The 18,985-nt window shown below is 37.4% G+C and overlaps 1 protein-coding gene across 2 annotated transcripts in view; it reads right to left on the bottom strand.

Annotated features, from left to right (window-relative positions):
- The window catches only part of dmxl1 (Dmx like 1), a 156,842-nt gene that overhangs the window by 18,091 nt on the left and 119,766 nt on the right, over positions 1–18,985 (bottom strand). For both annotated transcript variants that reach the window (XM_078396297.1, XM_078396298.1), the window contains 6 exons: positions 17,274–17,391; positions 10,556–10,642; positions 10,246–10,367; positions 5,487–5,628; positions 1,169–1,229; positions 392–519 (listed from right to left, as the gene is read on the bottom strand). In XM_078396297.1, coding sequence (XP_078252423.1) covers positions 392–519; positions 1,169–1,229; positions 5,487–5,628; positions 10,246–10,367; positions 10,556–10,642; positions 17,274–17,391 — 658 coding nt within the window. The remainder of the gene's footprint in view (positions 1–391; positions 520–1,168; positions 1,230–5,486; positions 5,629–10,245; positions 10,368–10,555; positions 10,643–17,273; positions 17,392–18,985) is intronic.

Consider the following 18,985-nt stretch of genomic DNA (forward strand, 5'->3'; position numbering starts at 1 on the left):
CAAACATTATGTCTTCATTAGCAAGAAGCATGAAAGCAGGAGAGACAGCTAAATAGCATGTCACTTGTCACTAAATAGCTTGGCATCTTGGCAACGTAAAGTAAATCTCCTTGCCAATTGTTACAGGTGATGTTGAAAGTAGGGATGGGGGGAAACACCAATGATATTTAGTTTAACACATTGGGAAACCGAATGGATCTAAGAATATCTGATGACCTGCGATTTCTTTCTTGCAACTAAAAGAATAGTTGCGTTTGTGAAATCCAAAACAAGTACTTTGTTTATTATAGTCATCTGTATTGACATGATGACATACTGCAGAAATAACAGCAAAAGTTTAACTTTTATTCCTTAATATTTCTTTCTTAAAATTCTTTCATAGATAACATACCTTATTACCCTGATGATTAAATCGGATTCTTGTTATTCTAGAATTACCAGAAGGTCGAAAGCATGCTAGTTGATGTGAGTGGCCCCATTCAAACATCCGGACACTGCCATCTTGAGCACCAGTCAGATCTAGATAATTTGAGAAGGAGTTTGTTCAGTCAATGCCTTATTACTAATTCAAGAAAAACTTCAAAGTTTTGCTTGAAACCAATATACTTTGTTGGTTTAACAATTCAAATATTTTCATAGGGAGGGGGAGGGAGGATAAGGGGGGTTGAGGGGGATGGAGTGGGAGAGAGAGGGGGGGGGAGAGTGGCACATTCAGGAAAAGAAACAAGTTCCTAACTTAATATATTAGAATATTTATCTTTAAATTACTGACACACCTAACTGACTAAACATGCACATTTTTTAATCTTCTTGTACCACCAGAATGAACAACTTTTAAAAATCGCAATCCCCAATTATGTAAACACTAATCCTTAAAGACTTCCAACAAGATAGCTTATGCAAAATTAAAATTTATTCTGAAAAAGTAATTTTAAAAGAGACAAGGGATTGTGGATGCAGGAATCTTGAGCAAAAAGAAAAATACTGCTGCATTTTGAAGGTAGTTTAATAATTCTAAAATTATCATCTTAAATTGCATATTAACTCTAGGACAGAAACACATTCAAACCTGATCTTGAGCAATTCATGATGATGGAAGCAATGACACTGATATTCAATGTTGACTATCACAAACATACAGCATTAAACATTCTCCAGGTAAACTCACAGTAAGGTAGCGTTGGATGTGAAGCCATTCTCCTGGCATTATTCATATTCCGCTTAATCATCTGTCAAAGTGAATACTGCATGTTATACTCACAACATTTACAGTGTATTACTTCAGTGATTTTGATGCTCAGCTAATACAAAGAAAACAGGAATAATGGATAAAGAATTCATCCTTGATTGCCTGCACTCCCAACACACTCTACCACTCATTATAATCAGTTCATGTACTATTTGTTTTGATGTTGAACTATTAAGCACATTTCTATGATACTTATTTCTTAATTAAATCTAGTCAAATATTTTACTTCCTTAAACAAAAATACACTATATGGGATTGGATTATTTGTTACATATGGTAAGATATATAATTTCTGCTTGGAGCCAAATAAAATCAAACATGTTGCATATTGCAGAGTTTATGCACAACAATATTGTTTCTCACCATTTCAAACATGAGAAAAGACTGCCAGGCTGCAGCAAAACATGCCTAATAAAAGGTTAAATTTATGATAAACTAAACTAACTAAACATAGGAGCTTGCAGAGTGATGACATATGATTCAAGATCATTGGCATCATAACATGGGGAACAGTCAAAGTACTTCTTGCACAATATCCTCAATTTTGCTGCTTTACGGCTTATTAAAATCAGTCACACAGCACGGAAACAGGCCCTTCAACCCAACTTGCCCTCAGTGACCAATATGATCCATTTATACCAGTCCCACCTGTCTGCTATAGACCCAAAGGAACAGCATTTCAAATAATCAATTAAACATGACTGTTCATTTTAAAAAAAATTGTCGGTCTGTTATTCATCTGGCAATTATTGTTTACTGCCTTGATGCCCTGTCTCAACTGCCGCACAGCAGCCTGATTATCCGGCGTGGCTTTTGGCCATCTTAAAATTAATTAAGGGCCAATCACTTTCTTCCGGTGAGAGTATCAAAAGAGCCAACATGAGTAAAGACAGCAGCTTAGAAATTAAAGTTTTCCCTTTGGCGGCTGTGCTAAACATATGCTGCATATTGCACTAATGTCGACCGTTGTGAAATTGGGCAAAATATATTCAATTTTACACCGCATTGTTTCATGCATTAAAATGGAACATGCTGTCAGGAGCTCTAAAGTAGGCTCAAGCAGCTATGCTGGTAAGCAGAGCAGCACTTAAGAGGCTCTTTGTGGCAGCCACAGTATAATGACAAAAAAAAAGACAAGGAAATGAAGGACATTGTGAAGAAAGCATTATGGTGCTCTCCAGTGCACTTGGATATCCAGAATCACGATGAATTGGCCTAACACCCTGGCAAAGAGCTATTGCGAGCTATTATTGGTCAAGGGGCCAGTGATCACAAGAATGCATCTCAGCATGAAGTTTTAAAAAAATTGTCTGCAGTTAGTGAATGGAACACCAGAAAATTACTTAATATACTGCTGATCACTGAAAAGTAAGGATGGCAGATGCTATTTGCAAGTCATGAATGTCTCAGTTAATAGCAGTTTCATTTCCTTTAATAGAAGTTTCATTTCTGTATGCTTTGACTAAAAGCTTGAGTTTCTATTGGGCAGTGTTGGAAAATATTCCTTGTGCAGTGTGATGTCATAAACTGCAAATGACAACCACATTAAAACAAATTATTACCATAGGACCTGGGCTAATTTCCGATTGATTGATAATTTATTACCAAGTGATCATTGGGATGAATGTGGAGAAAATGACTTCCATGAGAGGTTGCAAGCAACAATGTGTGCAAAAGATCCAGTTTCTGGGCAGATGTTTTATTCATCAATAGAAGTAACCTACCATGACAATTGAACATCTTCATAGCCACCTTTATAGCCGCAACCCTTTTATTTACAGACTTATTTACACAATACAAGTTCTTAATCTGCCATGTTGAAATTTGAATTCATATAGTGTACTCGGGCTCAGACCTCAGCATTAGATATTCAGCAATGGAGTGTCCTAGCTAATATTTTTATACTTAAAGGGAACAATTATGAATTCACTGCTCACAAAACAATGTTACATCAATAAAGTCTCAAAGTTATACATGCTACATTTAAGTGTCTTAAAGTGTCCTGATTAAGACCACTGAAAAAAACCCAGAAATGATGTCCACGAAGTGAAAGTAGTTTAGGCAAAACACTAACTGACTGTAGATGAACAAATACCAAACATTCACCAGCTTTCAGTCATGCTCAGAGAGGCTGTCAACTTACCTCTTTTATTGAACAATCTTTTCATATTCCATCAAACTTAGCTGAATTGTCTTTAATATTCAAAGATAAGCAACAGGGGAAGGAGCATGTAAGGAAACTAAAAATGAACAGAAACATATATTTGCTGTAAAGTGAATTGAGAAATTAAGGGAAGCAGTTCAAGCTGCATATGGCTGGAAAATTTAAAAAAAAAAAAACGTGCTCAGGTTGATGACCTTTCATCAGATGTGAAATGTTAACCGTTTCTCTTTCCACAGATGCAATCTGATCTGCTGAGCATATCCAACATTTTCCTGTTTTTATTTTATGATTGAAAGCAGCATGCTTTCAATCAAGTTTTTGCAATCCTTATAAAAGGAAAGAAAGGAGCAAGGTGAAGGAAATTTTAAAAAGATTGTTAAGTTAAGCTCAATTCATGTTGCTAAGTAAAATTGATATTTTACTAATGTTGGAAGTTTTTTCTGGCTTCAAAAATGTAATTCCGACTCAGCTAGTTTTTCTTTGAATATTATCTAATTTCAGTGGATTCTGATGCACAAAATAGGTAGGAAGGGGGAAAAACTCAGTTACTCCTTCCAAAAGAAATGATACTCCGCAATGTCAATATGCAACATAAATGTCTGTCGCCACCGGGAATTAAGTTGTGGAACTACAGCTACAAATCATTGAAAATCTTACCTATACAGCAATGAATGCCCTCGTGATATTTGTCTAAAACAACAAATGGTGCTATAAAAACATCTTAGAGTGTACTGCTGTCATTGATTTTGAGGAAGAACAATTATTGGAAATCAACAAAACTGCAGTTGCTGGAAACTGAAATAAAAACAGAAATTGCTGGAAACATTCAGCACATTAAGTTGGACCTGGAGAAAGAGAAACACGGACTATTCAGAAGGAGGAAAGAGATAAAAAAGTAATTTTAAGTTAGTGTGTAGATGTCAAGAGGAATGGAAACAACAAAGAGAATTACAATGATAGGCTAAGACCAGGTCAAATGGATTAAAGGGGCAATTAATAAACCAGAACAATTTCTGGATTAGTTTACTCTTCTATTTCTTATCGTCAGACTTCAGGAAATAAGGGTATATATAATATATGGAGTTTTGATATTCAGCGCCATCAGAAAGGAGGAAATTGCTTTAGCTGAGTGTGTTAACGTGACTTGTATTATGATGCATCGCACAACAAAAGGAGACCATTCAGTATGACCATGATGAACACTGGCAAAAAAATCAAATTAACATGGCTTGTATATAATGATTATTCTGGTATTAATTTACCCATCCTTAGATGGAGCACATAAGCTCCAGAAAATACTGAAACAGAGCCACAGATTTTGCCAAGCCACAAAGAGAGCTCCTAGAAGTGTGAGATTCTCTTCATTGCAGTAAAGAAAGCCTTTTTGATATCCATGTCAAGCAATGTTCTTTACTGGTCAGATCCTAGTGAGGGATCAAATGGCAAGAATGGAAAATTTCCTCGCTATTCAACCAAATTCAATCACCACCACTGGAAAATATTTAGAGCTGAGCAGACTAGGATTCTAAAATCCATGGTGTACTGGGACAAGACAATAATTTTAAAATCATTGATCTAAGTTCAAACAAAGTTATTAGTTTCTGGAGACGGAATGGCTTCAACAATCTGATTACATTTTTGCACAAATTTCCCAAATAAAACTATTCAGCTTGAGACTCTTCACTGCAGAGAAGCTCAGTGGCAAAGTTACAAGTTTGATACCTTTATAAATAGCTACAGATGCTGCTTGTAAATTTAATGCACCATCAATTAGAGTAGGTTTTATAAATGGCATGTCTTAACCAAAACAGATGAGATAAGATATAATTGTTTAAAAAAGTGTAATTTCCCTGCAGCACAGCAGTCACCCAAGCAGAATAGTGCTGCTGGCTTTCTTTACCTCTGCAACTAAAAGTTAGACAAGGAAGCTAAATGGAATTCCTATAGCTAACAAGATTAAAACCGTTTGTATAATATGACTATTGTTCTTTCATTTTAATAATCATTTAGTACTATTTTGCAAATTGAAGATTCACAAAGTTTATTAATAGATTAAACTAAATATAAACTCACCACAGATGCTCCTCTTCCAGTCTGTGTGCTGCCTAACCATGGCATGTGTATAGGGATGCCAGGAACACTGGGCGTATATGGAGTACTGCACTGCAAATCACCAAAATCCTCTCTAGCATGAACCACCAGGAATTCATCTGATCTGCAAGCAAATATAAATGAACGAGAACATTAAAACAAAGATAAAATGTTCCATAATCAGTGGCAAGTATTTAATTGATGGCTAGGATTCAAATTGCATGCGTGTTATATTGGCCAATGCTGCTCGGCTCTATGCTATTGATTGTAGCATAGAACTGAAGAATAATACACCAAATTATGGAGTTCTACATTGCTTTTATAATCTTCTACAATACTGCCACTAACGAGCCAGGTGAGCCATGATATAAATTGGTTTCAGCCTTTACCCATCTATTTTCTATGTTCAAAGAAGGACTTTTACTCCGGAAACGACATTTGTCTATCCTAAAGTAACATTGCTAAGGTTGAGAAATTATTACGAGCATTTCTTTCATCAAACACACTTTTTGCATCAACTACAAGGTATTTGAAAAGACATCCATCCATTTATAATGTAATTTCCCCATAATAATGTCTCAAAGCACTTACAACCAATGAGGTATTTTTGAATGATCACAGTTGCAAAGCAGAAAACATAGAACATGGAACAGTATGGCACAATCTTCTCTTTTGCTTCTTTGTTACCTGGGGTACAATTGATCAGGTCTTTGAAATTTATCCACCTTAATGCTCTTCAAAAGCCCCAAACACATCCTCCTTCTTAATTTCAATCTGCCCTTGCATATTAGTATTCTCCACACTGATCTCACTGTCCTCCATGTCGTTCTACTTGGTGATGCAAGGTACTCCGTTAGTATGTCGCATACATCCCCTGACAAGAACAAACTCCCTCTTTTATCCTTGAGTGGACTTAACTTCTACCTGGTTACCCTACAGTTTTTAACATTGGTATAAAAAGCTTTGGGATTTTCTTTTGTGGCTCCTTTTGGCCCTTCTAATCACCTGCTTGAGTTTTTTTCCTCCTTTCTTTATATTCCTCAAAGACCCTATCTTATTCCATCGTCGTATACCTTGCATGCCGTTCCTTATTCTTTTTGACAATATATACAACCTCTTTGGTCATCCAAGGTTCCCTTACTTTGCTGCTGTTATCCCTATCCATACTGGAACATGCTAGTTCTGAACTTTGATCAACTGGCCTTTAAACAACTCCCACATGTCAGATGTGGACTTAGCCAATAACAAGTGTGCCCAATGTATCCTCCTGCCGAAAAACGTAATATGCCTTACTCAAACTTAGCACCTTCCCACAGGGTCCAGCCTTCTCCTTTTTCAAAGCAAACTTAAAATTTATGGATAGGACGTGGAGGAAGGAACTGTAGATGGTGGTTTACACCGAAGACAGATACAAAATGCTGGAGTAACTCAGCGGGTCAGGCAGCATCCCTGGAGTAAAGGAAAAGGTAACGTTTCAAGTCGAGACCCTTCTTCAGACTTTTGAACAAATTGATGGAGTTTTGATCCCCATGTCCAAAATGCTTTTCCACTGAAACACGAGTCACCTGGCCAAGCTCATATCCCAACATGTTTCTTTTGTGGGCTAGACTATCCATGTACTATTCCAAGAAACCTTCTTGGATAAACCTAACAAAATCTGCCTCATCTCAGGTTTTGGCATTAAACAAGTCCTAGTCAATATTGGAGAAGTTAAAACCACCCACTTACACAACCCAGTTTCGTTTAGAGATACAGGGTGGAAACAGGCCCTTCGGCCCACCGAGTCTGCACCGACCCACACATTAACACTATCCCACACACATGAGGGATAATTTACACTTATGCCAAGCCAATTTACTTACAAACCTGTACGTCTTTGGAGTGTGGTACCGAAGATCTCGGAGAAAAGCCACTTAAGTCACGGGAAGAACGTACAAACTCCATACAGGCAGCACCCGTAGTCAGGATTGAACCTGGGTTTCCGGCGCTGCAAGCCAGCAACTCTACCGCTGCGCCACTGTGCCACCCCCGGTTGCTTTGCATCTTTTGGTAATCTATCTACATATCTGTTCTTCCATCTCTCCCTTGCTGTTGAGAGGCCTATCGTACAATCTCATTAGAGTGCTTGCACCTCTTGTATTTTTTAAGCGCTGCCAATATCACCTCAGCAGACAAACCCTTCAGTATGTCCTCTCAGAGTGCCACTGTGACAGTTTTTTTCCTTCCCTCTCATCACATCAGAAACATCAAAACCCAGGAATATTGAGCTGTCAGTTCTGTTCCTCATTTCCTCAATGGCGAATACATCATAGCTTCAAGCACCATTTCTGAGTCTAAGTTCATCTGCATTCCCCACAAAACTCCTTGCATCAAAATAAACACACTTCACTCAATCAGCTTCACAATATTCTTTCACTTCGCCCTGCCTGTTCTTTTTTTGACCTACTGGACTTAATCTCCACCTTTCCATCACTGATTTCAATTTCTGACCTGCTATTCTAGTCCTAACCCCCCTTGCCTCTAGTTTAAACCCTCCCGAGTCACACAAGCAAACCTTTCTGCATTGATATTGGTCTCCCCCCAGGTCAAAATAGACCAGCTTGCAGGTTTTGCGATCTGAATCTAAAGTTATTGAGTCACTCCACCTAATTCACATTACAACCCAAAATGCTCAAAGGCCAATATATGTTTCCAGCCTAAAAAAATGAATATTCCAGATTTTATCTCATCAAGGTTGCTTGCATCTGAAGCATAACCTACTTCTCTTTGCATTTCAGCCCTCTTATGTTAAAGGCCAAAATGCCATTAGTCCTAATGATGGGTTACATATGCCTACTAATCTTAAGCTTATGTTTATTATTGTCACATGCGCCAAAGTACTGTGAAAAGCTTTGTTTTAAAGGCTGTCCAATCAAATCAATATTATACATAACTACAATCAAGTGAGCAAAGGGAAGGATACAGAGGGCAGAATATAGTTCACAACATCATAGCACAACAGATCCAGAGACAAAGTCCAATGTCCTCACTGAGGAGAAACAAACTGTACCTTGTCTTATGGAAGGGCCGTTCAGAAGTGTGATAACAGAGAAGTAATTTGCCTACTTGGATTTCAAATCTTTCTGCCTCCCCTGCTCCTTATTCCTTATAATTCAGAAAAATAATTTGAATCCACAGTGTTTGAGTTATCTAGTTTGAACTTTAAATAATTGAAACTATTTCTGTCCAATTACACATTATTCCAATTCTACAATTGGTATTGCTCTTAATTCCTGTACAATTTGCAAATTTAGACATCTAAAGCTCATCCTGGATTTATGTAGGTCCATTCATGCTCAGACTGTCCCAATATCGCTATTTATATGTTGGAAAGGTGAAGCATGGAATCGGGAATACCAACATACCCCCAGTCATTAAATTAATCTGCTTTTTAAATGTTAGACCAATCAAACAATTTTCAATCCAACTTTGAAAAATTCCTTGTTTGGAATCTTATCCAAATGCTGTCTGGAAAGCCTTAAGAACGATAACAGCTTTAAGCAGTCTCCGATATAACTAATAAAAGACATCATTAAAATATTCAAATAAACTAGTCTGACATGACTTACTATTAACAAATTTATACTCAACCTCTTTTTATACATAACTTTGGTATTAACAATTATTTGAGTATATGCATTTTTTGAACAAAAATATTTTTCTCTTGATGAGTAAGCCACATTGTGTTAAGAGTTGCAGATGTTCGGCCAAACACTGACATGAAATTGTTTGAAAGGATGTCATCACAGCTGAAGAACTGTTTCATAAATGCCAGGAACTAATCTCTACTTAATGTACATACAGATTTCTGTTATTTTGCAGTTTAATGTTAACAGTTTACTTTACCACTGGGGATAAAATAAACCATAAATAATGTCTCTGAAGACGTGGGGTGCCAAGTGAGTAGTGAGAACCAGGAACTTGTGGTTTTCAATATTAAAAAGTAAATACTTGGGAAATTATTGGTTTATTATTGTCAAGTGTACAATGAAAAATGTTGTTTTGTGTGCTCTGAAAGAAAATCATCCATGTGATTACAATCAAATCACATGAAGAACAATAGATTGTGCAAAAAGAGAAAGGAAGCACGGAATATGGTTTATACTTAATGGCAGGGAACTACAGAGAAGGTGTTGATAAAAAAGGGCTGCAACAGGGTAAGTTGGAAGATCAAGATTATATCTCTTAGTTTATGAGAGGAGCGTTCAAGAGTCCGATAACTTCACCACTATTGATACAAACTGGGGTGTGTACTCCACCCCAATGTCTAACTCCTTTATTTTGCTGACATCGAGAAAGAGTTGCTGTCTTGGTACCACGTTCTATCATTTTTGTTCTCTGCCCGTCATTGTTCAAAATCTGGCCTGCTCTGGCAGAGTCATCTGCAAACGTGTAAGTAGAGTTACAGCAGAATTTAACATACAGTCATGGGTGCTTGGGGAGTATAATAAGGGGCTGAGAAAGCAGCCTGGCGAGGTGTTGAGAATTATCATGGAGGTTGTTTTGTCAATGATCCAGTTGTAATTAACACATCATTGAATGCCAAATGAGGTGAATGAAAAATATATTTTTTTGTCACTGAAATATCAAGTAGACAATCAGATGGTTTTACAATCCGAATCTTTTTTAGGAATGATACTTTATGCTTCCTGATTCAATCAATTATAAAGCAAAACATCAACTGGACTCCCACTTTTCATACCCTTTTGATTCCAGTTCAAACTCATCTTCAATCCAAGCATAAATCTGGGTCGCCAAAATTGCAGAAACATCCAGCTCTTGGATATCATGGCTGGTGGCGATGGCAACACAATTCCGATTAGCCTGAGAAATTAGCAGAAAAATAAATCTTAAGTTTCCACACCACGAACTGGGTAAAATAACTGACAAATAGTTCAACACAATGCAAAGAGCCAATTCCATTAAATGCACAGTAGATTAATACTGTTCCAAAAATTCTGTTTAGTTTTCAAGTGGAAAGCACGTTATTTAAATTGATATTCAAGGCATACCTTATTTATAGCGAATGCTGTAATGATGTCCGATTCTTTGTGAACAATCGTCGCTCTACCACCAGGATAACCAGCATCTGTTTCCACCTTTATAAAGTAGAACCAAAACATTTGTTAAGATGCATTAAAGTAGCTATTTTGTTTCCCATGGTACAGGAATATAATCAAACATTAGAACTGCACAGCAAAAATAAATCCACCTAATGTTTTTCTCAGAAATTAACCTTCAGCAATTTTGCCCACACAAGATTGAAAAGCTTTTATTGCACCAATTACATCATGGAATGATACAACATTATACAGATTGAAATTTGATCATTTCACATAATTTATTGGTATCCTTGGCTCAATTCTGCATTTTAGCAAAGGGGTCTTTCTTTCAGCTTTTGTGCAACATTAAATTTATGTTTTGAAGCTTACAGTAAGAATAAATAATACTAACTTGTTATTAACCACCAGATGTGTCATTGCAAAAATGAAACATTTCATTCAGAGACTGAGTAATGATAAACAAAATGAACATCACGGAGAAACTATTAACTCATTCGGAAGCAAAACAAACAGATGCTTCACCTAACCCCCACGGTAAGCTTCGATCTAATAATTCTACACCCAATAGCATGTTCAATAGTTTTGTTTCAGAGTAATTCATTTATAATGATTCCTTTATTAAAGATGGATAATTAATGGACCAATCACCAATGGTAGGGAAAAGAGCCAGTGAGAATGACTTAAAGTTTGATCAAAAGGATAGTTTCGAAGTTGTTCGGAAATAGGGGCACAGAAATATTAAAACAGGTTCAAATAGGTCAAACTAATTAAGGAGACTGTAAACAATCGTGGGGTTGGGAGAAGGATTACCACACTCAGCCGGGGTAAGAACAACAAAGTTTAGGATTGGACACAGGACTGGTGGGAATTGCATCAGCATAATGGGGAAATGTCTTGGGGACTAAAATTAGAATTTTGCTGAGTAACTGAGTCAGAACTAAAGGACAGACCCGAGGTGAAAGAAGAAGAGGAGAGGTATAGCTGACTGTTGTGGCCAGATAAAATTAAGAATATGATGGGACAATAATAGCATGGATATTAAGTTGGCTAAGTAACGGACACGTCATGGTGAACGAAGGTGGTGAACAGTGGGATTTCACAGCAATATGTGCAAGGGCTGGAAAAATCTGGACTTTGATGCAAAGCTCAATTTTACAATGTCTAAATTTGACGATAACATGTTTTTGCGGTTTTATAAAATGCAAGGAGGATAATGAAAAATTGCTGCAGGAATTAAACAACCTACTCGTGTGGGCAAACTCATACTGGATGAAGGTTAATACAGAGAAAATGGAGGTGATGCATTTTGGTAGGAATATGAAGGAGAATAAAATTTCTATTCCTAAAAGCGGTGCAGGAACAGAGGGGCCAGCGGATAAGGGAGCTCAAGTCAATGAAAATAGCAGTGTAGCTGAAAAAATGGGTCATGAGACATTTTTGGTGTTATCAATTGAGACAAAGAACAATAAAGCAGGAAGTCATGCTCAATGCAATACAGGTGCAGCCTCAATAGTATATTGTGTTCAGCTCTGGTCTCCTTAATTATAAAAATGTGAGAGCATCAAAAAGGGTTCAGATAAGTCATGAAAATGGTTCCTGGGATGTCGGGCTACAGTTACAAGGTCCGAGAAACTGTGACCATTACCCAAGGTGAGATGTGATGAGCAAATTAAATGAGGAGAGGTCTGAACAGAGTGGATGAAGAAAGAAGCTCCATTTTGTGATGGGTAGAATATTAAAACTCACAGGTATGAAATAAAGTAACAGGGAAGTAAAAGAGACCTGAAGATTTTTGGTTGCTTTATGCAAAATATTGTTGAAATCTTGAAAACATTTCCTACAAATATGGCAGATGCAGATTCTATTATCACTTTGAAGAGGGACTTGGATAATTATATGAAGAAAACATTGCAACACTATGTAAACCAGTGCAGATATGAAGGCTGAGTGACCTTCTTTGCCTCAACCACTCTATGATTCTTTGAGAACCTAAGAAATTGGCAGATGAGTAGGCCATTTTGCCCCTCAAACCTGTTCCAACATTCAATAAGATTGTTGTTGATCTTTTACCTGTACTACATTCCTGCATTTATCTTTTAGTTCCTTAGTACCTAAAAACAACTGCTTTCAATATATTCCATGACCGAGCCTCCATCCCCTTGCCGAGTAGAACATTTTAAAGACTCATTCTGCAATGTATGAAGAAATGGCCTCCCATCTTATTTGGAAACCATCACCCTTAGTTTTAGACACCATAGCTAAGGAAACACCATCCGCACATCTATCCTGTCCCACCAATTGTGAATTTTGTACATTTCTATGAAGTCAACTCTCATTCTTCTAAATTCCAATGGACGTTGATCTAGTTTGTTAAATATCTTCTTGCCCATCAAATAACAAAAAGTCTGTATCAAAACATTGTCTTTTGAAACCACTGGATTGTCAGAAAGACCCACATCTGGTACTAATATCTTTCAGGGAGAAAATCTCACATCTTGTCCAGCCCTGCTGCTCTAGACTCTAGATTCAAAACTTTTACTCTCAACAACTCTAAAATCCAACACCCAGATCCTCTAATGGAGGAAGAATTCATTCAATCCCTCAAAACATGTGTCTCATGAGCAAATGAGATGGAGTTTCCAATTCAATACATCATGCAGCTTGCTACCAGTATGATGGATATTGGACAATAGGTGCAGGAGTAGGCCATTCGACCCAGCACCGCCATTCAATGTGATCATGGCTGATCATTCACAATCAGTACCCCGTTCCTGCCTTCTCCCCATACCCCCTGACTCCGCTATCTTTAAGAGCTCTATCCAACTCTCTCATGTCCCCCCGACACCGGTGAACATTCAGGGAATGGACATCGGGAAGGTGGACACTTATAGGTACCTGGGTGTTAACCTCAACAATAAACGACTGAACCGAAAATATCAATGCCCTGTACAAAAATGGCCAGAGCAGACTTTATCTGCTGAGGAGACTAAGGTCCTTTGGAGTGCAGGGGGCACTCCTAAGGACCTTCTACTACACTGTGGTGGCATCAGCCATTTTCTATGGAGTGGTCTGCTGGAGCAGCAGCATCTCAGCAGCGGAGGGGAAGAGACTCGACAAGCTAATCAGGAAGGTCAGCTCTGTCCTGGGCTGCCCCCCCCCCCCCGACTCAGTACAGGCGATGGGAGAGAGGAGGATGATAGCAATACCTGGGTAACATCGCTGCTGGACAACGACTCCCACCCCATGCAGGACACTGTCACTGCACTGAGTAGCTCCTTCAGTGACAGACTCCTTCACTCAAGGTGTGTGAAGGAGAGATATCGGAGGTCCTTCCTTCCCGCTGCTGTGAGACTGCACAACCAGTGCTACTCCCAGCAGACCAGTTAACAGTAACAGTAGAGGAATACACAGTAAATGATGACAATTTATCCTTGTCTTTATTTTTATTTATAATGTCTCTTGGTGGTATCCACTTTGCTGCTGTAACACTGCAAACTTCCCCGGTGTGGGACAAATAAAGGAATATATTATTAAAGCATCCAGAGAATTGGCCTCCACGGCCTTCGAGGCAGCGAATTCCACAGATTTACAACTCTCTGACTGAAAAAGTTTGTCCTCATCTCCGTTCTAAATGGCCTACCCCTTATTCTTAAACTGTGGCCCCTGGTTCTGGATTCCCACAATATTATCACAAAGGCCTTCAACTATGCCCATTTTTGTGCAAGAATAACTCCTTGAACCCCTCTACCAGATTGTACAGTAAAGCCAAAGACTCAATGGTACTTTGCACAAACTTTGTAACTGCTCCAGATGAATGCAATGTTTACACTATTGGGTTACAATTGCATGAGCGAGCTATAACACCTGTCCTTACACCACCTCTTTCACTTCCATCCAGTGATCCCAGTAGCCGTTTCAGATGAGAAAGAGGTCCATGTGCACCTCTTCCAAAGCTTGTTTACTGTTTCCAATGCTCCTTCTTTGCCTCAGTAAAATCAAGCGTAGAGTAAGCAACCATTTTGCTGAACACATGCGCTCTATGTGCCAGGGCATGCTGGAGCTCCTGGTTGATAATCGTTTTAACACCCCTTCCCAGACCTTTCTGTCCTCAGCCTCCACAAACCGTGCAGAACATCACCTCATATTCTACTTGGGTAGCCCAACAGTATGAACACTGCATTCTCAAATTTCAACTAATACCCACCTATCATCTCTCTCTTTCACTGCCCCTCCATTCCCTGTTACAAACACTTTTCTCCCACCATCCTAGTCACCCTGTTTCTTTTCCCTCCTCCCATTCCCAAGTCCCATAATTCCATTTTATTCCCCCCTTCTTTCCCACAGCCCCAACAGCTTTCTATCCATATTCCTCCCTTTGACTTTATATTTCATTCCTCCTCGGCTATCATTTTGTCTCCTTCTCACCTATAGGCTTCGTCACTTAATTCATCTATCACAAAAGGAATAGGTGATGTTTCGGGTCGAGACCCATCTTCAGTCTGAAGAAGGGTTTTGACCCGAAACATCACCTATTCCTGTTCTCCAGTGGTGTTGCCTGACCCGCTGAGTTACTCCAGCATTTGTGTCTATCTTCCACCTATCACTTCCCCAGGTTTGCCCCACTCAAACTTCTATTTTCCAGCTTTCTTCCCTATACCCTCCTTCCATAAGCCTGAAGAAATGTCCTTGCTTGAAATATCATCTGTCCGTTCTCTCCACAGATGCTGCCTAACCCACTGCGTTCCTCCAGCACTTTGTTTTTTTTTTGCTTCACTGCACTTCAGTGTTCTCTGTAAATTAGCAGATACTCTAACCGCAATATTTTCCACCCATCCATGCCACCAGAACTTTGGAAACTTACAATTCTGACCATTAAGTGAGGAGTTTCAGGTAAGGAATCGGTTATCCAGTCTAGAATCAGTCCAATATAAGATGACAAAAATGCTTTATTTTTTAAACAAGCAACTTTCTGTTTACTTTTCCAACAAAAAGAGATCTTACCCAGCATTCAAAGTAGCAGCCGAGGGATTTTATTCTGAAAAACAATGCTTATTCCAACTAACAAATATGCCCTCTCAATCTACATCGTTAATTCTTATTTTTGTAAATTCTAAATGAAACATGTTCTAAACCAAAAAGGTTTACTTCATGGTAAGCGTGCAATGGTAAAACTAAGCCCATGTCTTCTTATTCCCAGTTTGCCACTCAGCACATAAAAGAAAATTCATTTTGAACATTCACAATAAATGCTGTTACCCTCTTAGGTTATAGAGTGCATTCAAAGCATTTCCCTTGCTGGAGCTTACTCATAAATTTAGACTCTTTACTTTTATCTAATTACCTTAGACTAGATGTCAACATTGCATTAAAGCAGAGAGTATTTTCAGGAGAGAATGCTACATTTGGTGCCAAAGCTGATTACGAACAGTGGAGCTGTACCTTGTTGATGCTAGGTTCCTCCGTCATAGAATTTCTGACTTTTTCATTGGAGTTGTCTACTGACTACATCACAGAACAAAGAACAGCCACAACACAAATCGTTTAAAAAAAAAGAGATGAATTAAGCATGAGTTAGAAAACATTGTTAGAGATGAAGCTCTGTCCTTAACATGAAAAACAATTACTGGTCCTAAAATAGGCGTCACATCTAAAAACAGCACTGGCATTTCTCCTATCCAAATGTCTTATGAAGACTAAACTCAAGGAGTATCAAAATATTTTCCATGATAACGTTAACAGGATTATATTAAATATTTGGAATTTTTCCCCTTAAACTCAATTAAAGTAGTGTTTTGTAATCTTGGGGATTCACCTTATTTATGTTTGAATAGAAGATTGCCATGTGAAACTGTAGGTAAACTGGATCAAGGTAATACAAGATGTGTAACTTTGATAAATTTAAAAAAATCAATATCTCACTTCTTTATGTGAAACTAAGAATGGGACGAATGCAGGTGGTGAATCAGCTGGAAATTTAATAAATGTAATTCGCATTAAATAAATATGAGCGAGAAAGAAAAAAGCAAAAGTGGAAATGCACGGTAAAATATATACATCTTCAATAGCAAGACGATGAAAGGTATTAAAAAGGTCAGACTTACTGTACTTTACCTTTGAAACAAAAATTGAAATACACGATCAATCAATCTTTAAAAGACATATTGAAGTCTATTATTGTTAGAAAATTTATGGAGCTGACCCATTATAGATGGTAGACCATTATTGATGGTGTCAGCAAGCGACAGAAAATATTCAAAAGAAAAGGTTAGAAACATACTCTTGTGATAAATTTGAAGGATAGAAACAAATTGTAGTTGAAGATGATGGAAAATTAAAAGGAGAAATATAAAAAGGCAATTTTTGTCTTGTATACAAAGGAGGAAAGATATTTTAGGAGGACGTTTTGGTCAATGATATCAAAGACCAAAGACTGATAATGCATTCCCACGGTAATGTTGACTGAATCATTTAAAAAGTAGCCAAGAAGGAAAGCGGTCCAGATAACATTGGAAATGGAAAGTGGTAAAATACAAAATAAACCAGAGAAACATGTAGATTTGTGGCAATTATCTAACCACTGTTAATATGTATAAAACATGAAAATTATCAATTGTAAATAGTAAAGAAGAAATAAAATTTTAAACTTTGTAATTGTTATACCACAGACCTCATTTGGACATCTTTTTTTGGTGAAAATGTTTCTAATGAAAGTCTCTTGCACCTCTTCCTGTTTCACCAGATACTGCCAAAGTCTTTTAACTGGAAGTGCAGTATGGTGTTTTGACCTAGAGACAAAAAATCATCTCAATGGAGCAGTAATTGGTGTTCTGGTAGAAAGTTGTACACAATAGCATAATGCAAATTGAAAGAAACACATTTGATCATCTTAAATGAACATGACTATATAAGAAAATAAATATAGTAAAGTAACCTTTGCCGTCAACAGTAAAGATTGATTACAAAGTAAACAAAAACATGCCAGTGACTGGATCTCATTAAATTGTGCTCTTATAACCCCAGGCTTTCAGAATTGAAAATTGGAATTTTGTCTCACGGTGTTAGTTCTTAAAACAATGGAAAATAAATTGCACTACCATACACTGCAAAGCCGTATATCATGTCTTCAAATAACAACGTTTCCTTTCAGAAATTCAAAGCTTTCTTTATTTTCAAGTTCTTGTGTTAATAAAATGCTTGTTCCAGCATCTCTCAATTTATTAAAAAAAATATTACCCGAGGGTGTCCCAACAGACAAAATGAAAATTAAAAAGAAACTGCAAATTCTGGAAAGCAAAAATAAATTAAAAGCTGGAAATACACATCTGTGTATTTGTTAGGCAGCATCTGTGGGAAGAAAACAGAGTTAACATTTCCAGATGAAGATTCATCGGTGGTTCATTCTGATGCCGGTTATTAAGCTGATTTCCTGTTTCTAATATAATAAGACAAAACAATAGTTTTTAATATCATAAAAGATAATAATAGTTTGTTATTCACTCTACCAAGACCTTAATTTGCAAACTCTATTAATCCTTTTGTGATCAAAGGAAAATAATCTAAGTATCTCAAAGATTTTGTCATAATAATAGTTTCCAGTTGCTGGCATCATTTACTCTATGATTTAATGTTCTTCTTTAATGGGACATTCAAAACCCATAAAATGCTTGTTCAACCTGTGGCATGTAAAATGTATTATCAATTCTTTATTCTTATAATGAATGGCTCTACTGGTATGAACTAAAGTGCCATTTGTTTTTTTTTATAGCTTTAATAATCTTAAAATGGCTTAGGCAATATGGTATGTTATATTTACCCATGCAAGTGCCAATAAAAAAAGTCTAACCATCTCGCTCTGCCATTCAACAATTTTACTGTTGCAGAATCTCACAACCATAAATACTACCGGACAGAAACGTAAATGAACATGCTGCATGTGCAACATGGCTGCAAGAACAAGGATATTGTTAGCGATTGACTATCAATAGCCTTTCCACTACTTGCATGACCCAGCCCACAAGCAATGGAAAATGTTTATTTGCTTGAATAGTCCTTCAAATTAAAAACTATTTTGTACAATGTGGCCTACTTGATTGGTTTTCTGTTCACCATCTCTTTGTATGCTGAATGTCTCCCAGATATCTTGGTAAATATCTCCAGTGCCTTAGCAAACACCATGCCAATAATCCTTCAACAACACTCTCAGCCCTGTAACATCATTTGCCTTAAAGAGTCAGCACCTCGAGGCAGCACCTCTTCATCTTCTCAAGTGATGATCAATAACCACTAGCCTTGCTAATAATTCCAATAATAACTTATACAAACCCCAATAATAAATAATCTTGAATTTTGTTCATTTTTTGACAAACAATTTCAAACTTA

This window comes from Rhinoraja longicauda, chromosome 3, assembly GCF_053455715.1.
Source record: "Rhinoraja longicauda isolate Sanriku21f chromosome 3, sRhiLon1.1, whole genome shotgun sequence".
Classification (NCBI taxonomy): Eukaryota; Metazoa; Chordata; class Chondrichthyes; order Rajiformes; family Arhynchobatidae; genus Rhinoraja; species Rhinoraja longicauda.